Source organism: Sus scrofa, chromosome 3, assembly GCF_054392235.1.
Source record: "Sus scrofa isolate SSC_HxYL_T2T_F1_AM1 chromosome 3, Sscrofa_HxYL_maternal_Yorkshire_Landrace_v2.0, whole genome shotgun sequence".
NCBI lineage: Eukaryota > Metazoa > Chordata > Mammalia > Artiodactyla > Suidae > Sus > Sus scrofa.
This window is the reverse complement of record NC_139385.1, coordinates 84,203,009-84,228,355: the sequence shown is the minus strand read 5'-3', so window position 1 is coordinate 84,228,355 and position 25,347 is coordinate 84,203,009. Positions and strand designations below refer to the sequence as shown.

Below are 25,347 nucleotides of genomic sequence, written 5' to 3'. Positions count from 1 at the left end.
CGGAACCTTCCTTAGGACCCAGACCGTGCATCACACAGCAACTGCTTCACTTTCCACCGCTTCTCCCTGAGCTTATGCTGCACATGCAGAGTCCACAGGTGGGTCAGAGGAGCAGAGGCTTAACCAAGGGAACTCAAGCGCAGCCGTGCTTGTAAGAACTGGGTTGACAGTTTTGGAAGAGTTCCTTATGGTCAGAAACGGGGAGGTGGGGAACGGGGGTGTGAGTGAGGTGTGGAGGAAGAGGGCCAGGCTGTTTTTTTCCTTCAACTAGTCTGAACAGAGAAGAGCCAAATGAGTGCAGCCCTTCCTTCGAGATCATACTGTCTGATGGGTATTAACTCTTTTTCTTTTTCTGGTTAAGGCCGCACCCACGGCATATGGAGGTTCCCAGGCTAGGGGTCCAATCAGAGCTGCAGCCGCCAGCCTATGCCACAGCCACAGCAACACCAGATCTGAGCTGCGTCTGCCACCTGCGTCACAGCTCACAGCAACACCGGATCCTTAACCCACTGTGTGAGGCCAGGGACTGAACCTGGGTCCTCATGGATACTAGTTGGATCTGTTACCGCTGAGCCACAACAGGAACTCCTGATGGATATTAACTTTGAACACTAAGGGGTAAACTGTGTTTTGTTTCACCTCCTCTGAAAAGCTCTAGAAAGCTTTTCCTAAAAACTGCAGCCCCACATGAATTTGCCCTTCACCGAGCCCCAAAGCACAGTGGTTCTCACACTTGAGCATGTATCAGAATCGTCTGGAAGGTGGAGGGGCCTTGGGGCATCTCCAGAGTTTAATAGGTGTGGGGTGGGGTCTGGAAATTTGCATTCCTAAGAAGTACTCAGGTTCCCAAGGCTACTGATCTGGGGACCATGCTTGGAGAACTATAGCTGTGAACACACGCTCTCTATCTTACAGTGTTGGGCTTTATTTTCATTTTGTCTGGAATTAGTGTGGAATTCCTTTCTGCAGGTCCGTTGACCTTCTCAGCCAGATTTTGATTCCTTTGGGGGCAGAGATTATTTCAATTTTTTCCTTCCACACTAATTAGCATATTGTTGGACACTTAGTAAATGAAGTACTTATGTATTGAGAAGAACTTCAGAGAACTTTGTTTTTACAAGCAGACAGGGATCAACTATAGTTAATTTTAGGAGTCCCACATTTTGCAAAAGAGCATCTATTTTTTCCCCCCCTCATCACTGACATGTGCAGAGAAAAATCTTAATATGCTTCAGCCATATCCCAATCTCATGAAAGAAAAGCTCCAGTCTCGATTTAGGAAAAAAAAAAGAGTTCATTCCTTCATCCTTTCAAACAAGGTACAGTACAACTGAACAACAATACATATTACTGAAAAACACAACTGCATTTTATATCGCTCACTACTCTTTAAATAACTATAATTCAGATATTAAGGAAAAGAATGGCTAATCACATTAAGGCATTACAGAAATCAAAATTAACTTACCACACAAAATAAATTAAACATTAAATATTAACCTTTTCAGTGCAACATATACAGAAGTCAGAGTAACAAGTTCTTAAAAAAAAAGCATCAGGTTTGCTATCATAAAGGTAATGAAGAGTTGAATACTTCAGTAAATTATTACACTGGGTAGAGGGGTTGTTTTCAGTACCATGTGTGTATTTACCACGAGATCTTTTAGAAAGCCTGGTAAAATCAGTGGCTAGAGAGAACAGGTCTTACGTTAGAACAATAAGAACAAACGTATGTGTTGGTCCTGTTTCTGGGATGTCCCCCTCAGTCCTGGGCTTTTGAATCATCCCCCTGTCCCCTCCTCCACTGAGCAGGTTGGGAGAAATCAAGGCCCAGATCCTACTACAGGGTTGGGATCTCCTGAGCAGGGTTGGAGCCTCATTGAACAGTTGCTGCCAAAATTGCCTGGAAGAGCGGACAGGGGTTCGTGCGCACAGAGGCACGCTGGACCTCAGAAACCTGAAGATGCCAGACGCTTTCTCTGCCTGCAAACAACAGGCTCCCAAGAAACTCTAGAATCACACCTCCTCCTTCCCCAGTGTGTGTGGGGGAATGTCAATTCCACCTTCTCCTCCCACGGGAAAATAGATTCTGGGGACATTCCGCCCTGTCCTCTGCTGGCCACTATGACAAGCTCCTATCTGGCTTGCTTACACGTGACGTGGGTCCCGAAGTGTCTCCCAGATACAACAGGCTGCTATATAACCTTCCATCTAGAAGACGATGTTTCCGGCCAGTATGCTTAAGGAAGTCACAGCCCATGAAGCAGTGGGAGAATCCAGGCTCCATAAAAGATGTGGAAGCACTCCCTCCACCCCCCCTTTTTAAGCGAGGGGGTTTTCATTTCTCCTGAGACACACTGGAAACAGCTTTGTTCCCCACCCTCAGGTGTGTGGCTGCTTACCAGGTCAGCTCTTGGGAATGACTCCCTAATCATAATGAACTCGGCTTTTTTTTTTCCCCTTTTTACTGTGGCACCTGAGGCATCTGGAAGTTCCTGGGCTAGGGGTCTCAACTGGAGCTATAGCTGCTGGCCTACACCACAGCCACAGCAACACCAGATCCGAGCCAAATCTGTGACCTATGCCATAGCTTGTGGCAATGCTGAATCCTTAACCTACTGAGCGAGGCCAGGGATTGAACCTGCATCCTCTTAACCTGCTGAGCCACAACGGGAACGCTGAACTGGGCTTTCTAAAAGGCAAGGAAACACACGGTGCCTACAGAGATGGATTAGAAGATGATTTTTAACCTGAAAGGGGGGCACTTTTATAGCTAACCCAAGAAGTCCCAATACTATGAATGGCACAAAAATCTAATGATTGTTGGCCATCTGATTTCTGAAAGAGAAATCAGTAAAGAAGCGAGGTTCTCATCTCTTGGAGCATGGACAAAGGGCTGACCCGGCCTGCCTTCACCCCAGTTTCTGCTTCCAATGCTTTTCAGACCTGCTGCTCTGAGAGGCACTTCTGGGGAGGCACACGTTTGTGCCCGTGCACGCTGTGGTGGTACAGGCACAAGAAGGGAAGCACTGGCAGCTGGTACTTGCTGAACTGGAGCATTTACAGACACTGCAAGTGAAGTCCCCCCAGCGAACTGAGAAGGTTGCCTCTGCTTCCACCCTCATCTTCTCATCCTTCTGCAAAGGCTCTTGGACTTACACTGATCCTTCCATCCATGAGGGGGAGAAAACCCCACAGGATGTTCTCAACCTCAGTTCATGTTCTTTCAAGGCAACCAGACCTCAAAGAGTTTCTAAAAGACTGAGGCAGATTGTCCCAAAGTACAAGCGGGATCTCACATTAAAAACACATGATGCTACTCCACTTTCACGAGTCTCTCTGAACGGCAATCAGACTTTCAGGAGAGCCTGATGAGAAGAGGGAATACAAACTGGGGTCTGCAAACCAGTGTCAACTGCGATGGTCTCCTATGGTCAAGCCTCAGCCCGCAGATCTGCTGCTGTAGGACCGGCCTAAGGAATGCACACCTGAGCCTATGTTCTTTTATGACCAAAACCCCAGGAGCTGTGTCAGTGACACTGTCGAGGGCCAGCGGGTGAACAGATCCCATTTCTGCTCTTGGTGCCTCGGGCGCAGCATCATTCAATGAAAGTGCCAGAATTAAGACATGGGTCATATCATTGTCTCGGTTGTAAGGAATACAGAGAGAATTCATTGAGATAGACAGACTGGGGCAGAAGAATGTGGGGAGGACAAAATGAGTTGGTAGAAATTTCAAGCCACCTTGGCAGAGTTTACAGATCACTTTCTCGCTGTGAGGAGCTAGATGCACTGGAGGGTTAATAGGTAGAAATCTTCCATTTTTCCACTATTAGTGAATAAAGAGTTCCCTGACATGAGGAGTTTATATATTATTTCATTGTTATTCTGTTTCCAAATTTTATTTTGCTTATTTTATTTTTCTCTTTTAGCTGTACCTGCAGTGTGTGCAAGTTCCTGGGCCCGGGATCAAACTTGCGCTACAGCAGTGACCCAAGCTGCCGCAGTGACGATGCCAGATCTTTAACCCACTGCATCACAAGAGAACTCCTCCTGTTTCAGATTTTTTAAATTAAGCCTTTTTTTTTTTTAGGGCCGCACTCTCAGCATATGGAGGTTCTCCCAGGCTACAGCTAATCAGAGCTACAGCTGCCGGCCTATAACACAGCCACACCAATGCCAGATCTGAGCCGAGTCTGTGACCTGCACCACAGCTCACGGCAACACCGGATCCTTAACTCACTGAGGGAGGCCAGGGATTGAACCCTCGTCCTCATGGATGCTAGTCAGATTCGTTAACTGCTGAGCCACGATGGGAACTCCCTGTTTCAGATTTTAATGACAGTTCCTAGGGAGGAGCTCCTGTGTGCAGTTGAAGGAAACCACGCTTCCCAAAGGCAGGCCCACTGCGTTGAAAAGGACCCAAAGAACAATTTTTCCTTCTCTGAGGGAAAAGCGAGACCCACACTGCTGAGGTGGCTTGTTAGGGTTTTTGTTAATAAAACCAGTATCCTGACTGGAAAAGAAAAAAAAAAAAAATCACTTGGATATTTCTTCTAATGCTTGAAAATAAACAGGAAAGTTCAATTTCTCCTTTTTAAAAATAAAGCATCAAATCCACCAAGTCATAACATGGAAAATAAGTGACCGGTCCTGCTTCCATGGACGCAGACCCAAATGCCTGTGGCTCTCTGCTAATGCTCTGTTTCCAAACAGTTTCTTGGAGGGCCCACTAGAAGGGGAACATGTTTAAGAAGAGAGCCGTGCAGTCACTCTTGTGTTTCCCCAGGCAGAGGCACGCACACACACACTCCCTTCCTCGACAAGGTGCCAGATCTCCACTGACAGATCCACTAACTTTTCAACAGGAATGTATCCTGGGGCATTTACCTGCTTCAGGTATTAAATGGCATGACCTCTGAACCCTGATCTTTGCTCCCATCAGCAATTCATCTGCTTCCATCTCCACCCATCTTGGGCGGCTTTTCTCAAGCTTCAGCTGTCTCCCAAAGACCAGACATTTCTTTTCTTTTCCTTCTTTTTTTTTTTTTTTTTTGATGTTTTTAGGGCCACACCTGTAGCATATGGAAGTTCCCAGGCTAGCGGGTGAATTGGAGCTGTAGCCATTGGTGTACATCACAGCCACAGCCACACCAGATCCGAGCCGCATCTGCGACCTACATCACAGCTCACGGCAATGCCAGATCCTTAACCCACTGAGGGAGGCCAGGGATCGAACCAGCATCCTCATAGATACTAGTTGGGTTTGTCACCACTGAGACACAATGGGAACTCCCAGGCATTTCTAATCAGTATAACTTTCCAGCCAGCAATACATACATCATTACTGCACATGTCTGAAAGGGTTTTACTTTTTTTTCTTTTTTGTCTTTTTAGGGCCATACTCAAGGCATATGAAAATTCGAAGGCTAGGGGTTGAATTGGAGCCACAGCCGCAGGCCTACGCCACAGTCACAGCCAAGCCAGATCCAAGCCTCGTCTGTGACCTACACTGCAGCTCATAGCAATGCTGGATCCTTAAACCACTGAGCGAGGCCAGGGATTGAACATGTGTCCTCATGGATACTAGTCAGGTTCATTACTACTGAGCCACAATGGGAACTCCTGGTTTTACATTTTTGACATTGACTTAGGAGATTAAAAATAAAACCATTCTCCATCTACTAAATAAGAATTCATCTCTGAGGGTGGTGATGGCTTGGGAAGGTCTTCAACCTCATGCGACGATGGAAGACTTCAGGCTGGTTGAGGGTTTCATGGACAGAGAGCAGACGTGCCCTCCTCTGGTGTCTTCACGTAGCAAAAAGCAGTTATGCCTTTTCTACCTTCTTCCCCCATGAGCGGATAAGAAAAAAACTGTACCAACTGTGGGACTCTCTGGTGTCGGGTAGGATGGAGCCTTGTGGGAAGATAGGCCCATTAAAGAGAAACACAGCCTGGCATCCGTGATGGCAGAACACACCCACACAGCCCTGGAAGCAGATGGGACGCACACACCTCACTAGGTAAATGGGAGGTCCGCCCCGTGCTGGTCCTTTTGGACCAGTCGTTAAGCTGTGGTGCACTGATTTCTTCTCCAGGTCACACTGCATAAACCCAAGCAGACAGAGTTCTTGACAGAGTTTGGAAGAAAGGCCCACAAGAGATGCAAAGGCCGCATAGGCGATCGCAGGCAGAGTCGGGAAGGTCTGTGGGCATGTCCCAGGCCGCCCTTGCTGTCCCGACCTCAAGAAGTCCTTTCTTCCTCAGGCTGCCGCGGGCCACCTGGCAGGACTCCTCCTCTGGGCTCCTCAGACCACTGGACGGAAGGAAAAACAGGTTAAGCTCTGCGGGCCAGACCCCAGCCAGGCTGGGCAAACAGGCTTGGGACAGATACCTGGGGAGGCCCCAGCCAAAGTCACCAGCTTCTCTTGGGCTGTCCAAGCCACATTCTGAGGTCCCTCCTCAGGGGCAGCAGCTCCTGGCACTGTGCTTTCAGTGCCCAAGGCAAAGCGGACCGAAAGGGAAACGGGCTATGGCCGAAGAGGACAGGGGTGCATGCTGGGGTAAGGGCCTTCTCCAACGGGAGGTGACAGGGATGGCTTAGTGGGCAGCTCATGAGCTGGTCGGGGGCTCTGGCCACAAAATGGCTTCCTTAAGGCCCTTCAGACATAGACCCCCTTGCTTCTCAGGGCTGGGCCCTGAAGGCATCCTGGCTCTGTCATGGGGGGGCAGCATGCCCCCAGTCCCCAGCAGCCCCTGAATCCAGTCCAGTCTGAACATCTTCCTGCCCTGGTCCGTCCCATGGTTTCTCTGGAGGTGGGGAGGTACCTGTTATCTCAGAAGAGGGGCTTCAGCCTTGGTGACCATCTCTGGAAGGTCAGACCCATCCCAGGTTCAAAGCTAACCTACTCTTAGATGTGGGTGGAGCAGAAGTGACATGAATAAGAAATTTACTCTACCCTAAAGGACTCTAGAGAGGAGCAGACTGATGGTACAAAATCTACTCTTTTTTTTTTTTTTGCTTTTTAGAGCTGATGTGTGGCGTATGGAAGTCCCCAAGCTAGGGGTAGAATTGGAACTGCAGCTGCCAGCCTATACCAGAGCCACAGCAACTCAGGATCCGAGCTGAGGCTGCAACCTACACTGCAGTTCATGGCAACACTGGACCCTTAACCCACTGAGCAAGGCCAGGGATCGAATCTGCATCCTCATGGATACTAGCTGGGTGTAACCACTGAGCCACAACGGGCACGTCTACTCTAAATTTTCTTAAAAGGCATACACCCTTTTCCTATTGCTGCTAAAAGACAAAATAAGAACATTTGCCCTCATTAGCTCCATGGATGGTCCCCCGGTGTAGAGGAGGAGATATGAGTGGGGCCTTCAGAGGCCCTTGGTCTCATCCTAGCGCCCCAGGGCCTCAGGGTGGGACCCACGCAGGCCTTGGGCAGACTTAGTTTACACATGCCCTCCTCCATGAGGCTATTGTGAAGACTGATGAATCAGCACCTTCCTGAATCGAAAGACCGCTTATGCACAATGACTATGGATCTTGAAATGAAGACCAAGTAAAGGGTGCTTCTGGGCCTTCAGTTCCTTCCAGGTCAGATCACCAGGAGGCCTAATGAACACGGCAGCGATGCAGCTTCCCAGTGGCTTTTCTTTTTTTGGTCTTTTTTTTAAGGGTCGCACCTGAGGCATAGGCAGTTCCCAGGCTAGGGGTTGAATTGGAGCTGCAGCCGCTGGCCTACACCACAGAGCAATTTGGGATCCGAGCTGCATCTGCGACCTACACCACAGCTCACGGCAATGCCGGATCCTTAACCCACTGAGTTAGGCCTGGGATTGAACCTGAGCCCTCATGGACACTAGTTGGGTTTGTTACCGCTGAGCCACAATGGGAACTCCCTCAATGGCTTTTCTTCCTGCCCTTGCCAGGCAACCTTGAGCCTCTGGAATGCAGACTGTTAACTAGAAAAGGACGCCCCCAGGTGGACAAGCCTGTGGTGACTGTCTCCTGACCCCCCACTTCCTAACAAGGAATTTATGCTGGGCACTATTGGACAAACCAGGGTTCCAGAAATACTGGTGGGAGTCAGACTTTTCAGAGCTGGTCTGGATAAACTTGCTATTGGATTCCAGGAGCCCTGAGCCAGCGATGCTCAGATGAAGGCTCCTGCGACGTGGATTTGGCCTCATGTGCAGACATCCAATATTTTTTGTGGATGTTGGAGAAAACACTCATGAAACAATGGTCAACTGAATGAAGATCACAGGATTCTAAGACTTTTGCGTCCTTCGAGAGCTTCAAGAGAGGCCAACTCCCTCATTTCCCTGATGGGAAAGATGATTTCTCAAGAGAATGAACATCTGTTGCATGTCTGCAGCCTGTGAGACAATATACCAGGTACTTTATATCAGTACTTACTCAATTTGCAAATTTTTTAAATAAGCAAACAGAGGAGTTCCCATCGTGGAGCAGTGGTTAACGAATCCGACTAGGAACCATGAGGTTGCGGGTTCGGTCCCTGCCCTTGCTCAGTGGGTTAACGATCCGGCGTTGCCGTGAGCTGTGGTGTAGGCTGCAGACGTGGCTCAGATCCCGCGTTGCTGTGGCTCTGGTGTAGGCTGGTGGCTACAGCTCCGATTTGACCCCTAGCCTGGGAACCTCCATATGCCGCGGGAGCGGCCCAAAGAAATAGCAAAAAGACAAAAAAAAAAAAAAAAAAGCAAACAGAGGCTCAGGGAGGTTAAGTTATTCGTTAAAGGTCACACAGTCACCAGCAGGGATAAAAGAGGTCGCTTCTGAGTAAAATAAAGATTCAAATAAACTAAAGCTGACTTGGTGGGATAAACAGCCTCTTCTTTTTCTCCCTTCTTTCTGCTTCATCCTCCAAGAACTTCTGCCCTGATCCGGAGGAGCTGGTCCTTCTCCCAAGGGGAAAAGGCCCTTCCTCAACGCAGCCCCTTACCTGTTTCTGAGTGGCAGCAAGCGGTCCTTCCCTTCAGGAGGGCACTGGGCTTCTCGTGCCGGCAGATGAGGGCCCGGCACCACTCACAGTGTTTTCGGACCTGGCAGCAGCTGCAAAGATGCAGAGAACACGGTTTGGGGAGGAGCCTGGCATGAGTGCCTGGCTGGCACAGCGTCTGCCCAAGGGGCCTGCTGAGCAGCTCTGGGCTTGAACCCAGCCTTCCCGTGAGGCCTCTGGAGGGACAGACCCAGCAGGGGGCTGAGGAATTTGCAGGGCAGTGGCCTCTGGGGTGGGAGCTGGACACCCAAGGAAGCACCTGTTGGCCACCCGGAAGGACCAGTTCCATGTGGCCCCTTTGCTCTGGGTTGGCAGGGCAACCTGGCTCCAGTTGTCAGAGGGGACCTGTCACTCCCTGGCTGCTTGCTCTGCAAAGCAGCAGTTGAGGAACCCCAGAAATGAAGTAACAATCTCAGAACTGCTGTCAGGATCAGCAGTGGCCGCTTCAGGCTGGCAGGGCTGTGAGAGCTGGGAAGGGGGGGTCATCCATCAGGAAGTGCGAGCAGCGAAGCAGGGACTGCGGGTGTGGGCTGCGTGGACCCATGGAAGGAATGAAAAAATGAGTCATGCATCCCCGTGGCTTCAAGGCTTTTTCTGAGGCCGTGGAAGACTCATCTTCTCAGTGCACCTGCTGCCTGGAGTCCTGAAGCGTCAGGGCCATGAACGCTCTGGCCTTTCTCTGCAGGCAGGAATGAATGGTCTGCAGAGTCAGCTTGAAAAAAGAGCCAGACAGAGGACCCGAGAGAAGAGCAGAGAAGAAAGCACTATGACCTTAATCAGCTACAAACACTGATGCCTGTTCCCCTGGGACACCTCGGAGGACTTTGTTTCTGCTCAATCTGACACTGTATATACAATCTACACATCCACTGATGAGGGCTGGGCGGGTCTCCTGACTGACATGAGCCTGGAAACAGAGGAGGAAATGAGAGGCACTACCCCCGCCCCAACTCTCTCTGCACTGCCCTGAAAGGTTACTGGAGCTGCTGAAACTTTGGGCAGCAGAGCTGAGAAGGGACCCTGTGACGTTTCTGCCCAATCTGCCATGGGTGGCCAGAGCAGTGTGCCCAGGTGCCTCCTGAGGAACACAGTCTAGGTTGGGACCAGCTTACCCCATGCAAGAGGGAACCTAGGCCTTGATCCCAGATGACCAGTGACCGCTGTCTTGCAGTTACCCAGCCAGAGGTGCCAGCCACAGGCACTTCCCAGACAGTGAGATCCAGGCCTCTAGATCCCTCCGGCATGGGATGAACTGGTCCCAACCACCTCTGCCACTCAGGAGGGACTTGGTGCCTGGGCAAAAACAGCAGCCTGGAGGGAGTGAGGGCTTAGATGCTGCCTTAGCGATTTTGAACTTGATCTCTGGCAAGGATGGACTTTTCTAAAGGACAGAGGAGAGATGAGAAGGCTGTCTCCCTGGGACTAGAGGCTGCCTGGCTATCCTGGGTTGTTCGTGTCATCAGAGAGTATGGCACGAGTCTCTTTTCAGTTCCTCTGGGGAGGCCCACGAGGGCACCTAGTCTTAGGCCCTCCTGGCCACAGAAGCAGGGCTATGGGAATAATGGATGTGCACACTTAGCCAGCTGGGCATGAGACTTGAGGTCAGGGGTCATTAGATTGCTCCCAGGGGGCGGGGGGGCTGTCCTCATGAGTGGTAGAAGCTGAGCCATGTCCCAGCCTGAAAATACATTCGCCACCTGCCAACATGTTTCTCAAGACACAGGGGAGTAGACCATCCTGCTTGTGGAGGAAGGAAAGGCCAGCCCAGTGCAGACCTCAACCCGCTCCTCTTAAAGCTGGCTTGATCCGGGAGGAGGATGTGAGTGGGCCGTGGCTGCCGTCAACAAGCTGGAGGCACTCAGTTCATTACTAGAACCAGGAGTGTGTGCTTTAGATGCCTCAATAGCAACAAACCAATAAACAAACAGGATGGAGATTCTTATTTACTTGCCCCAAACCCTAGGCAACCTCAGAGGGCTCAAGTGTGGCTTCCTGCAGGAACACGCTGCCAGAAGGGCCTGTCTACTTATTGTCTCCACCACAAATTACTCTACGCTGAGCCAATCGCAGCCTTGGGCTATTGTGTCAGTCCCTTGCATGTGTCCAATGAGGTAACATACTCTGAGGGCTTGCTCTGTGACTTAGAGATCTCCAGAGAGTTCCAGGGAATAAATCTGGCCAGATGCTGGAAATACCACCACAGGGTCTCTCCCTTTGCAGAATAGTTGGGAGATGGGGGCAAGCAAATGGGGCTAAGGAATACCCAAAAAGGAGTTCAATTGGTCTAGGGCTCAGGAAGGCTTCCTGCAAGATGCCAGGCAGAGACTGAGTTTTGGAGGATGAAGAGGAGGAAGGCAGAGAAATAGGGAAAGGGGAAGACCTAATGTAATAGCAACAGTGGCTCTAGGATTTGCAAAGTGCCTTCTGCAGAGAGGAAGCGTGGCTATTGCTGTGCATAGGAGACTGGGAGCCATTTCTAGTGCCGTCTGGCATCCCTGCACACCCTCATCACAATGGTGTCACCAAAGTTCCTCTCTGTTTTGCTAACACCAATCAGATAACAGAGCAGTAAAGCGGTGACGACGTGACCCTGTTATTCAGGCTCCCTGCAGATGGCCCCAGGAGGGCAGGTGGGGTCCTGGCTTCAGGGGCAGCAAAGACTCACTGTATCAGCACACATGTGATGATGAGGACAGCCAGGGCCACTATGGAGACCACCACCAAGGCGGTAATGGCCTGCTTCTTCTGGCTGGCGGCCACCACCGCCAGGAGGTCTGCGTGTTCACAGCGTGCGCCGACGTACCCAGAGTGGCAGCTGAGAAAGACAGGGATGTCAGCACACTCTCCAGGCAGAAGTCTCATTCTCCCCACTCCCCAGGAAGGCTGGGCTGGAGGCACCCAAACCCAAAGGGGCTCCTCCAGCCTTTGCTCTTGGAGATAAAGGCTTCAGCAAAATCATTTCTACTCCCCTGCACAGGCACCTCTTGCTTGGAGAACAGGGGTAACGCATTAGCTTATCATCTGAGGGGGAAAGATGCTGCTGAAACCCTTCCTTATTATTGTTACCATGCCAAATCCTGGGGGAGTGAGGAAGGCGGAAAATGTTTATGACATGAAGTTCATTTTGGTAGTTCATAAAAATCCAGGTTATTTTTAAACTCAGCATGTGTATTCAGAATTTCTAGTGATGAGAGAAAGAAAACATGCTAAACCAGCAGGAGACAGACTGTGGTTTGCTTTTTTGTCTTCTTCGTTAAGTTTAATTAGTTTTGCAAGCATTTACTAGGTGGTCCAGTGCATGGGGTACTGAACTAGGAGCTAGCAACACTATCTGGTAATTGTAGGACTTGAAAAGCCAGTAGTCTCTTAGGAATCCTGGTCCTCATTTCCCACAAGGTGCCCTCTCTCCACTAGAGGATTAGTAAGGGCACAGAATAATTATTGTGAACGTGCATGCAGCCTGTAAAGGGCCATACCAACACAAGGTGATAGTATCACTGGTGTTGCTACTATTTGGAGACTCTTTGGCATCAATCTTTTCAGTAACAGCCCCCTCTAATGTACTGAAGGCTAATACTGCTTCTTCCATGTAGTTCTCACTTATGTTAAACTCCCCCCACCCAGATTCTGGGGTGGGAACTGCAGTGATTCTTGCATGATGATTCCTCAGGACATGTTCTAGTTATAAGGAAGTGACAGTCATTTTCTGCTGCAGACACTTTCTTTTTCTCCTCCAAGCATATGATTCTTCTCAGTAGAAAATACTTAGCTTACACAAGGTTCCTTTGTCTAGGGTGACTTTCTTATTGTAATAAAAATGTTTGATCACCACTCCCTTCTCAGGTGGGGTGGCTTCCTTCCCACACGGGACTTCCCCAAGGAGCGGTCTTGCACCAAACATCACACATGGGATTTAAAGGTTTTGTTCTACCCTCCAGACATGACAATGATAGTTAAACTTTTTTTTTAAGAGTCTATCTTTTGATGAAGTAACCTGCTTGTCACCTTCACTTTCAGATTAAAAGACCTTTGAAGAACAAGGAAAATGAAGGTGGATTAAGGGTCCTGGTGTGTGTGCTATTGTACTAGGGCTGGCTCCAGGGGTGTCGACATTTATGATTCCCTTAAACCTGGTCTCCTGAGCTGCCAGACCCCAGTTCAGATGCCAGAAGGAGTCAGAGGATAAATACAGTATATTTTCCTGGAACATAGATTTTTCTCAATGTTAACCAAACTTAATCATTTTAATGTTAAAGGAACAGGTACTGTATGGGCTTCAGATGATGGCAAACAAGGGATACTGCAAAAATTGCTGCTACGGCTATCACCTGTGATTCCGGAGCATATAGCTTCTGTCCTTAAGGCTGCTTAATGGAAAAGTCTCTTTATCCCAAAGCCCAATTTTTATGTACCTTATTTAAAGTTAGTCTTTCTTTCTTTCTTCCTTCCTTCCTTCCTTTCTTTCAAGAATATACTTGATTTACAGTGTTGTTGTTCTTTATTGGGGGGAGCAAGAAAAAGTCTGGTGACATACTTTTTTTTTTTTTTAATTTCCAAAGCCTCTACTAATATTAGACTTAATCACGCAGATTATTTTAGCACAAGTCACACAAGGAGGGGCAGAGTCACCTCACTGGTCACAAATGAATCATGCTTGACTCAGCTAGCTCCCACCTGGATGCACTTTAGAATCACCTGGCAAGCTTTGGAAAATGCCAGGGCCATGGTCACACCCCTGGAGATGCCCATCCACTTGGTGGGGGCCCCCAAGTGCCCCTAATGTGTGGCTATGCCTGAGCACCATGGAGGTAGAACCTGAAGGACACAGAATTGAGAACTAACCATTCAAAATCTGCCCCTCTCCCGTTCCCCACTTTCCAGTCTCTCTCTGGGCATTTCCCCAGGGTGGGAGCTGAACCCCAGGCCCTCTGGTTCGGGTGCAGGAGAGATGGGGGATGTAGCACCCTTGTTTAAGAAAGGAATCAAAACAGAATAGGAGTTTTTTTATCATGAAGAGGAATGGCATATGTGAAAGCCTGACCATTTTCTTTTTTCTTTTTTTTTCTTTTTTTTTTTTTTTTGTCTTTTTGCCATTTCTTGGGCCACTCCCGCGGCATATGGAGGTTCCCAGGCTAGGGGTCCAATCAGAGCTATAGCTGCCGGCCTACGCCAGAGCCACAGCAACGTGGGATCCGAGCCGCGTCTGCGACCCACACCACAGCTCATGGCAACACCAGATCGTCAACCTATTGAGCAAGGCCAGGGATCGAACCCGCAACCTCATGGTTCCTAGTCGGATTCATTAACCACTGCACCACGATGGGAATTCCCTGACCATTTTCTCATATCCTTGGACCATTCCATTTCATCTGTTTAGACTGGATATGGCCAAACACCCGGCTCTGGAATTCTGATTATGTCTTCTTAATTCTTAAAACGAGGCTCTGGAATTACATGCAGGCTGTTTCCCCAAAATAAGAATCAAGAAGAAAGAAATGCACTGTAAATCAACTATAAAAAAAAAAAAATAAAGTAGCCACACATGGCTAGTGGCTTCTGTCTTGGACAGCAAAAGTTCCACCTGCCTTGTGGTCACTGGGTCCTCATTACCATCCTAAGAAGTACTAATAGCCCCATTTTATACATCAGGAAACGGAGGCTTACTGGTGCCAAGTCACTTGTATAAGAGACTCAGGTCTGTCTGGCCTCCAAATCTGTGCCTTTAACCTGCTGCGTTATCCTGCCTGCTGTGCAACCCTCAGCATCTGCTTCTGGTGGGATAGCGAGAGGGCGGGCACTTTTTCCAGGCTTGTGGTTGGGTGATGCCCTAACTTAATCCCTATACCCCACCATCTGCTGGCTGATGAGATGACAGCAGATCTACATAAAGTGGCTCAAACACCCACAAGAAAACGACTCCCCAATCCTGATCTCTTGGGAGGCTGAGTTCTCTGTCACACAGGCTCCCGAGGGGATGGTGGTCCCTGCTCTCTGGGTGTCTGTTCTGATTCCCCCTGGAAGGTACCGTGGCCAGAGCCATGTGGAATGTTTTTCTTGGCTGACAGCAGTGTGTTTTCCCACTTTGCTGTGGGAAAGTTGTCAGGAAGTCAGTCACTGAGGAACATTCGGACACTTCAACCAGTTGCCACTGGCTGCCAACACTGGAACCCTTAAAATGTGTCACCTGGGTGGCTTCCTTCAACTGTTTTCCTTTGTTTGAAGGTTTCTGCAGGCAGCAGACCAACTGTTTGCAGAATCTGCCTCAGGGAAAAACTGGTGTCTGAGTCCTGACCTTGCACTTCTATGGTTTTACTTACTGCCTTTGGAAATTCTTTGCCTATTTGTCTTCTGAAGTAGTTGGCTACTAGTGGGGATTTATTAAAGGGGGACCAACAATACAATCTAGGGGTCATTTGCAGCATAAATGTTTAAGGATAATGTTCACTACCTTTGGTGATTTCTGACTAGTTGTTTTAAGTTTTTTTTTTTTTTCCCCTTTATTTCATATTTTAGTGTGAGATGTCATTTTCATTCTCTGGAAACCTGAGGACTATTGTTTTCAGGGAAAACAAAGCTTAAGAATGACAATATTTTAGAAGCGCTCCCTCTTTTCAGACTCTAATCTTGGGGCCCTGTGGGTTTGTCCTTGTAAGGCTCTAACGTGGCCTTACCTCAAGGTCTGTCAGTTTTATCGACTAGGAGTGTGTCAGCTCCCCAAAGTTGGGGTGGTTCTTAAGAGTGGGGACAACATATTTTGCTTTCTCTGCATAGACTCTGAGTTTCTGGACTAATGAGAATTAATGAATGAGAACCCTCTTCTAGGCACTATAAATACAAAAAGGTATGAGGCATGGTCCTGCTGCACTGAGCTTATAAGCTCATGCGGTGGCAGAAGTGAGCAAGGCAGGCTGGTGTGAGCCAAGTAGAGGGGACAACAGATATTGAGGGGCTGATGATGGCTTCAGTGTTGGGGAGCATCAGGGAAAGGTGGAAACTGGAGAATTGGAGGGGGCAGGCCGTGTTCTAGGGAAGCTGGGCATTTGCTTGGAGATGTGAAGCCTGACTTCCAGAATGCTAACAGCTAATTCAGACCACCAAAGAACAATATGGACCACTCTCCACGGCAGGTGAAACATGTCTGTGGAGTGAATACTGCCCCGGGCCAAGATCTACTGGGGAAACTGAGGCAAAGAGGTGGTAGAGGCTTGCGTGGCCACGCCTCCCCATGGACGGTCAGCTTTTTCTTTTTTTTTTATGATGATTTTAATTTTTTCCATTTTAGCTGGTTTACAGTGTTCTGTCAATTTTCTACTGTACAGCAAGGTGACTCAGTCACACATACATGTGTAAAATCTTTTTTCTCACATTATTATGCTCCATCATAAGTGACTAGACATAGTTTCCAGTGCTACACAGCAGGATCTCATTACTTATCCATTCCAAAGGCAACAGTTTGTACCTACTAACCCCAGTGGGATGGATTGGGAATTTGGGGTCAATAGATGCAAACTATTGCCTTTGGAATGGTCAGCTTTTTCAAACTGCAAAAGTATCTCGGCTGATTCCATAGACCCTGCCTGTGGCCCACAGGACGGATTCCTTAAGAGTCTGTGCTCTGGGCAATGAGCTGGGGAATGACCCTGACCTTCCTCTGGAGGGACGTTTACCTGCAGGGGGAAGGTGCCAGCACCCTTCCTGGAAACAAGAGCTTAGCTGTTTGAGGAGAATTTTGTGAAGACGAGGCTGCGTGCCCTCTGGGGCAGCAGCTGAGGACCTGGGTTTGGGGGTTGGAATCCGTGGGACTGGATCCCAGCTTTGCCATGTGCTGGCTCTGGGACCCTGGGTGAGTTGCCTTAAGTTCTCTGAGCCTCAGTTTTCTGATTTGCACACTAAGGGCGAGGATCTCCACTTGAGAGGGAGGCTAGGGGGACTCTGTGAGTCACGGCATGCGGACTGCTGGGAGCCGGGCCTGCTGCAGCGCTGCAGCTTTTACTGAGCGCTTCCTATTATTATTGTCAGTGATAGTCACAGTGTGAGTGGGGAGAGGGACAGGCGGTTGTCCTGATCCCCAACAGGTAATGCTGAGTAAACGTGGTGGACAATTATCTCCCTGTGCCACTAGCGGGGCTTGGGTCCCAGACTAAGGAGAACAAGAGAGCCACCTGCCCCCTGCTCTCAGAAGACTTCTGCCAGGCGATGTGTGCTGGGCCATGGGAAAGCTTATTGCCTGGGGTCATCTGCAGATCCAGGCTCCAGGCTGCCGGCTCTCAAAATTTCTGGTGGAAAAACTGAGCTTCTGATACTCTTTTGGCCAGAACTCCACTCTCTCTCCAAAGAAGAACCTCCCAGGGCACAGCCTGGGGTAGCGCGGGGCTTGGCACTGGGCACTGCTGGAGGGGAGACGGCCTTCCACCTGCTGCACTGGGAGGCCTCCTGAGATCTGGGTCAAGGGCAACATTTCTGGCAGGGCCAGTGTTTTTCCACGATGACCAGGCTACTAAGAAAAATACTCCCATCGTTCCCTTGGAGGCTCCTACGTGTATTTTAATAAGAATGATAATCATGAATGATGGTGGCGGTGACTCCTCTCATCCTTGTGCTTTGGATTTACGGGGTGGGGAGGGCTCTGAGCTCTGCAGATGCGACCTGGCGGCTCCACCCAGTCCTCCCAGGAGGAAGGTGGCCAGGCTGCCTCTCCAGGTGAGGCTGAGAGGCACCCCGAGGAGCCTGCCCAGGCCCACACGGCTGCACCTCGGGAAGAGGAAAGCCCTCCCCCACTGCTAATGGTGGCAGGCTCTCCCGGTCCCTAGTCCCTCCTGGGCTCCTCGTCTGATACCCTCACGCATCCTAGTTAAAAACACAGCTGCGGATGCCAGACAGGCCAGGTCTGAATGCGGGCTCTTCGCCCAACTAATGGGGTCATTCGGGGACCTAACATGTGGATGCTGCTTAGAGCGGTGCCTGGCATGAAGCAAAGCTCAGTAAATGCTAGTTTTTACTAACATTTACTATTATTTACTGGTATTAGGTAGGACCATATGAAATGCTGATTTTAACCATTTTCCACCTATAAAAATGGCAACTTCATAAGTGATTTTTAATTTTGCCTCTTCCCTCATGCCGCCCCAACCCTGGGGGACATATGGCAATGTCTGGAGATATTTTTGATTGTCATGACTGTGGGGGTGGGTAGAGAGGCCGGGGATGCTAATCCTTTAGTCCACAGGCAAACCCCAACAACACGGATTATCCAGCCCCAAATGTCAACAGTGCAGAGGGCGAGTATAAGGCCACCTAATAGTATTCTACAATGCACAGATTAATTTTCTTTTATTTATTTATTTTTGTCTTTTTGTCTTTTTACGGCCACACCTGCGGCATATGGAGGTTCCCAGGCTAGGGGTTGAATCAGAGCTGTAGCCGCCGGCCTGCACCACAGCCACAGCAACGCCAGATCCAAGCCACATCTGTGACTTATACCACAGCTCACGGCAATGCCAGATCCTTAACTCATTGAGTGAGGCCAGGGATCAAACCCACAACCTCATGGTTCCTACTTGTGGTTTCTACTGCGCCACGGCGGGAACTCCTTTTTTATTTTTATTTTATTTTTTTGAGATTAATTTTCTTAAAACATCCCTTTCAAAACTGACATGGCTCTGACTGCCTAGAGAATAAAGGCCCACTTCCAATAGGCTCTGGCCTCCAATTTGTCACCAATCTTGTCTCCTCCCTGCTGTGGCCACACTGACCTAAAACAGCAGGTCCCCTGACACTCCAGGCCTTGAGTAACCTCTTTGCTCTCCCCACCAACCAAACATAGACACCTGCTCCAGGGGCTTTCCTTATGTGCTCTTCTTGCCTGGGATGGTTGACTGTTGCAATCACTGGTGGTTCTTAATTAATGTGACCCCTGGGTCCCATTCCTGGCAATTCTGATTCACTGGGTTGGGATGGGCCTTAGCTATATTTTCAGGAGCAGTCCCCGGAGTTCCCTGGTGGCCTAGCAGTTAAGGATCCGGTCTTGTCACTGCTGTGGCTCAGGTTTGATCCCTGGCCTGGGAACTTTGGCATGCCACGGGCGTGGTCTTGGCATGCATCTTTATTTCCAATTGTTTTGTTCTGTTAACCACTCATGCATACCAATCCTTTGCATGCACTTCCAGACTATTTTATTAGTTGAACTGTAAAGATGCTGGAGGGACAGAGACCTCATCTTAAGAGACTCCGGCTATTCAAAGGGATCCAACCCAGTGCCTTGTCCTCTAGAAATTATAACTAGTGAATTAAACTTGAATCCAAAATTAGGAGTTTGGGGTTAACAGATACACCCTACTATATATCAAATAGATAAACAATAAGGACCAACAGCATAGCGCAGGGAATTATATTCAATATCTTGTTATAACTTATAACGGAAAAGAATCTGAAAAAGAATACAGATGTATAACTGAATCACTTTGCTGTACACCAGAAACTAATACAACATTGTAAACCAACTATACTTTTTTAAAAAAAGAAAAAAAACTTGAATGCAGGAATTTTCAGGCTTTGTTCACCAGGAGTCACGTGAGGTGCTTGTTAAAAATACAGATCCCCAGGCTCTAATCCCTAGGAGTTCTGCTGCCTCAGTGGCTCTGGACTGGGGCTCTGGTACCTGGGTTTTAACCAGCTGGGTTTGAAGCAGGTGTTGCTCAGCCTGCTGTTCTGATTCTCTAACAGATCCAGCTCCAGGGCTCTCAGGGATGGCTTGAGCATAAGCTGGCATGGCCTGTGGAGCTAAATGCTCTTTTAATTGGTTGCTGGGATGCCTGAAGCCCCCAAAACCCCAGAACCCCAGGGGACACTTACACACATGCTGGCTTGTCCTCCTGCACCAAAAACCTGCAGGTTCCATGGAAGCAGAACTGACTGTGGGAATCTGGGCAGTCATTAAAATGGGACACCACAGCTGCAGCTATGGGCGGGTCTGCTGGGGAGAGAAAAGACATTTGGTTCAGATCCAAGACATCCCAGAGGACCTAACCCCCCAGGAAGCCTGGATGGCTGGGGTTTCTTGTCCCTACCAGCATCTCCTCCTCAGCTCTAACTTTCTAATGGCTAGTCCAGGACCAGAAATGCTGCACTGTGAGCTTTCCAGTGGCGCGTATTTACTTGACTTTGTAGAAAATAAAAATCTCTCCAAAGGACTCAGTGCCATTCAGAGCAACCAGAGCAATTTTACTATTTAAAGCCCTCCCCCAGAACGACCTACTTTTACTTCTGCAAAGGGATAGCGATTTTTTTTTTTTTTTTTTAAAGGTTGCACTCACAGCTTATGGAAGTTCCTGGGCAAGGGGTGGTATCAGAGCTGCAGCTGAGGCTTATACCACCGCCACAGCAACTTGGTATCTGAGCCGCAGCTCAAAGCAATGCCGGATCCTTAACCCACTGAGTGAGAACAAGGATTGAGCCTGCATCCTTATGGTCACTATGTTGGGTTGTTAACCCACTGAGCCACGATGGGAACTCCCACTTGTGATCATTTTTAAAAGAAAGCTTTCTGAAGTGCCCATGGGGCACAGCAGAGTAAGAATCTGGTGTTACTATGGTTCGGGTTCCATCCCTGGCTTGGGAACTTCCACACGCTTTTGGTGCTGAAAAAAAAAAAAAAGATAGTTTTCATAAAAATCTGTTTTAAAGGCAAGAAAGTTACAAAAGAATACTCTATAGCCATTAAATTGATGATGAGGCAGAATAATGATGGAAAAAAATGTTCAGGACATATGACTATAAGTGAACTAGTACATTGCAATGTAATCTGCATAGCATGACTGTATATAAACCAACACAGAAACATAGATGCAAAAAAATCTGGGAAGGATACACATGCAAATGGTACCAGTCCTCTCTGGGGTGGTGGGAGTAGGCATGATGACACCACGAAGGACACTTAATGCACAGAAGTCCACATGGAAGTGGCACAGGCAATACTGGGAAAACCAAGATGGGAAAGATGAGGCAACAGAGGCGATTCCACTCACAGCCCCGGCACCTGTAACTCTCAAGAGCTTGGGGCATCACCACCCCTCTCAGAGTTTTCCTTTCTTGGCCAGCCAGGAGCACCATAAAGAACCACACATGGAGAGACCTGCTGACCAGCCCAAAGGGTGCTGTTCTGGATTTATTTGGATTTATTTTATTAGACTTCAATAGCCTTGTTCTGTCCAAATAACCCTTGAGACACAGTAGGTAGCTGTTTCAAGATGGCACAATAGATATTTCTGTTGCATCTTTGTTTTTTTGTTTTTTTTTTTTTTTTTTTTTTTTTTGGCTTTTTGTGGCCACACTAACATATGGAGGTTCCCAGGCTAGGGACTGAATCAGAGCTACTGCTGTTGGCCTATGCCACAGCAACACAGGCTCTGAGCCGTGTCTGCGACTTACACCACAGCTCACAGCAATGTTAGATCCTTAATCCATTGAGTTAGGCCAGGGATTGAACCAGCAACCTCACGGTTACTAGTCAGATTTGTTTCCGCTGTGCCATAAGGGGAACTCCACCTGTTGAGTCTTTCAAAGAGTCCTCTTATTTTTGTGTTTTGAGCATTTGAGGAGTGAGTCTTTCTCATGTATTTTTTTGGGGAAAAGAAATATGTGCTTGGAGCTCTTCCTCTTTGAGTGAATTAATACCCATTTCATGCCCATTCATGGGATTTTAGACCAACCACGTTGCTGTCTCTTTATTCATAAATTGCTTCTAGGAGAATCATAATTTTCTAAGTTTCATAATGCCAGTGGAAAAAGCAAAGGCTAAAAATACAGCAGAAGAGTTCCTGCTGCAGTGCAGTGGGTTAAGAATCTGACTGCATCCGCTTGGGTCACTGCAGAGGTGCGGGTTCTATCCCCAGGTCAGGGCAGTAGGTTAAAGGATCTGGCATTGCCGCAGCTGTTGCTCAGATTCAATCCCTGGCCGAGGGATCTTCCATAGGCTATGGGTGTGGCCGTAAAAGAAAAAAAATATAGCAGAATCTTTGATGCAGAAGGCAAGAAGGCACTTAGAGGTTATGAAGGTGGGCTTAGGAGACATGCATCTGAGTCTGCCTCTGCTACCTGGATGAAGTACCTGAGCTGCCACCTGGATGAGATGGGGAGTCCACCGCTTTGTGCTGGCTCTGAGGCTGAACGAGGCCAAGCTTGTTAAGTACCATTCTCAGCAAACTGGTACATCCTGCTCAGCTCTGTGCTCTTCTATTATCATCACTGACAGTCCCCCAAGGCTGAGTCCCTTCTTTAGCATATAATCTCCCCCTCTGGCCATAAATTCGGTGCAGTGCATCTAAATGTCCAGTGTGCCCATCAGCCCCTAATGAGAGTGACTTTCACATGTGAGGACAAGCAGAGAAGCCTAAAGTCAGGTGGAGCTGGAGACCCAGGGCTCTGCTGGCAGCACCTGGCTGCACCACATCCCTGCCCAGCAGAGCCCCCAGGACACCGGGTCAGATTGCCTTGGCTGGTTAGAGTTACCTGTGAGCCCCAGGCCTGGGGGGCTGATAAGTGGCTTGCCACCCACTGACAGCAGACACTGGGATGGTAAATGAGGCTGGAAGGGTCTGCTGTGGTTCACACAACTGGCTTCTCTGTGCTCACTCAACTCATCAAGGAGTAAGGATGGTGGAGACGAGTGCATCTAATTTGATTTAGACATTGAAAAAGGCTTTTGATAAGCTCCACAAAAAGCCATTTAGACAACCACCTCCAAGCAGCTAGTGGCAGCCCCTTGTCAGGACTGAGAGCCGGGCTCCTCAAAGTGTGGTCTGTGGCCCAGCAGTTTCACATCCCCGGGAGCTTGTCAGGAAGCCAAGTCCCTGGGTCCCACCCTGGACTGTGGAATTAGGATCTTTGGAGTGGGGCCCAGGAATCTGTGTGACAAGCTCTCCAGGGGATTTTTAAGGTAATTAATTAATTAATTAATTAATTTGCTTTTTAGGGCCACACCCGTAGCATATGGAAGATCCCAGGCTAGGGGTCAAATTGGAGCTCCAGCTGCCGGCCTACACCACAGCCACAGCACAAAAGTGATCCGAGATGTATCTGAGACCTACACCACGGCGATTTTTTATCTTTATTTTTATCTTTGTCCTTTTTTGGGCCACAACTGTGACATATAGAGGTTCCCAGGCCTACACCACAGCTACAGCAATGCCAGATCCAAGCCGCATCTGTGACCTACACCACAGTTCATGGCAACGCCAGATCCTTAACCCACTGAGCAAGGCCAGAGATCGAACTCGCAACCTCATGATTCCTAGTCAGATTTGTTTCCATTGCACCACGATGGGAACTCCAATTTTTTATTTTTTTATTTTTATTTTTTACTTTTTTTTTTAAGGGCCACATGTGCAGCATATGGAAATTCCCAGGCTAGGGGTCGAATGGGAGCTATAGCTGCTGGCCTACACCACAGCTACAGCCAATGCGGGACTTAAGCTGCGTCTGCGAACTAAACCACAGCTCACGGCAATGCCAGATCCTTAACCCACTCATGAGGCCAGGGATGGAACCCACGTCTAGTCGGGTTCGTTACCACAGAGCTACAATGGAACTCCCTCCAGGTGATTTTCCAAAAGCCAGGTTTACTGGATAGAATTGATACACAGTACTGTTTGCCCTCTAGGTGATGCTGGCGTGCACTCATGTTTGAGAGACAGGCTTGTCCCACAGGAAACAAAGGACAGAGACAAAAGGCCTCTCAGAAAAGTCAAACCTGGGGACCCTGAAAGGAGATCCTTGTTGGAGCTGATCATCTTCCAGCTCTTCAGACTCCAGTGTGATTGACACTAAAGCCTGGAACCTGCTAAGGTTCTTTGTAGTAGAGGGTCAGGTCAATAGAAACGCATTAAAAGGAAAAACTCCGGATCCGGCTTTGGGAACTGAACTCTCCAAAACTGATGCGGGAGGGGCTGACTCAATGCCACAATCTCGTTTAATCTGTATTCATGGATATTTTGCCTCATCTCATAAATGACTTGTGGAGGCTTTATAAAAATAGGTACCATAAAGGAGTCCCCTCAAGGCAGTGGTTAAGGACTTGGCATTGTCACTGCTGTGGCTCAGGTTTGATCTCCAGCCCGGGAACTTCCACATGCCATGGGTGAGGCCAAAAGAAAAAAAGGACTAAAAAAATAGGTAGCATAAAAAGGAGATGCAAATGAGTAAGACGTGTGTGTGTGTGTGTGTGTGTGTGTGTGTGTGTGTGTGTGTGACAGACACACACATACATGGAGATGGAAGAAGGGACAGAGATAGAGAAATGGAGTGGGGGCAGAGAAGGGGAGTTGGGGAGAGAGGAAGAAACATGGAGAGAGCGACAGAGACAGGCAGTGAGAAAGGGAAGGACAGAGCAGAGCAAAGGATGATAAAGGAAGGGGTCAAAAAGAGTGAAGAAGTCAGGGATCAGGTTGCTAACCTACCGAGACACACGTCAGAAAGTCACAAGCACGTGCTGAAGCTCCAAGCCTCCTGGCTGGGTAAGCAAGGATGCACACTGCTCATGAGGCAGAAGACTGTTTAGCACATGCAGAACGGGCTTAGCTTTGCCCAAGTCTAAGGTTAGAAAGCAACCTCTATTGGAGTTCCCGTTGTGGCTCAGTGGTTAGCGAATCCGACTAGGAACCATGATGATGCGGCTTCAATCCCTGACCTTGCTCAGTGGGTTGATGATCCTGCGTTGCTGTGGCTCTGGTGTAGGCCGGTGGCTACAGCTCCGATTAGACCCCTAGCCTGGGAACCTCCATATGCGGCGGGAGCGGCCCAAGAAATGGCAAAAAGACCAAAAAAAAAAAAAAAAAAAAAAAAGAAAGAAACCTCTCTTTTGCAGCTACTTTTGAAGGGGACTTCCTGTATTATGTCTGTCCTCCGGGAAGACAATGCAGGAGCATCCGCCAGTGTAAACCGTTTGTCCTTTAACAGCTCACTAGAGCCAAAGAACCTGGGTGATGAGGAAACACCCTGCCCTGGTCATAGTGACAGCAGTGAACACTCACTGATTTGCTCCCTGCAGTCAAGACAGGGCGAGATGGGGAGTCAGATGCTTAGAATGCAAGCTCCTGGTCCTCCACAATCCCACTGTTCCAACTTGACCCAAAGGGCTTGGGGGACCCTGATGCTAGTCAATGACCATGATGCATCTCTAGAAGATTATTTAAAAAAATTTTTTTTCTGCTTACGAGAGTGATACATCACTGTAGAAACGTTTTGTAAATGCCAACGTAGAATAAAAAGCATCTTAGAAGACAAAACCCATCTTTAATCCACCACTTAGGGAGAACTATGT

The 25,347-nt window shown here is 48.6% G+C and overlaps 1 protein-coding gene across 7 annotated transcripts in view; it reads right to left on the bottom strand.

The window, feature by feature from the left end:
* Window positions 1-1,274: 1,274 nt before the first annotated feature.
* The window catches only part of TGFA (transforming growth factor alpha), a 105,787-nt gene continuing 81,714 nt past the window's right edge, over window positions 1,275-25,347 (bottom strand). The window contains exons 3-6 of one of the 7 annotated variants that reach the window (XM_021085860.2): window positions 19,884-20,001; window positions 11,698-11,847; window positions 8,976-9,085; window positions 1,275-6,319 (exon numbers count right to left, since the gene is read on the bottom strand). In XM_021085860.2, coding sequence (XP_020941519.1) covers window positions 6,312-6,319; window positions 8,976-9,085; window positions 11,698-11,847; window positions 19,884-20,001 — 386 coding nt within the window. In that variant the 3' untranslated portion in view covers window positions 1,275-6,311. 7 annotated transcript variants of the gene reach the window in all.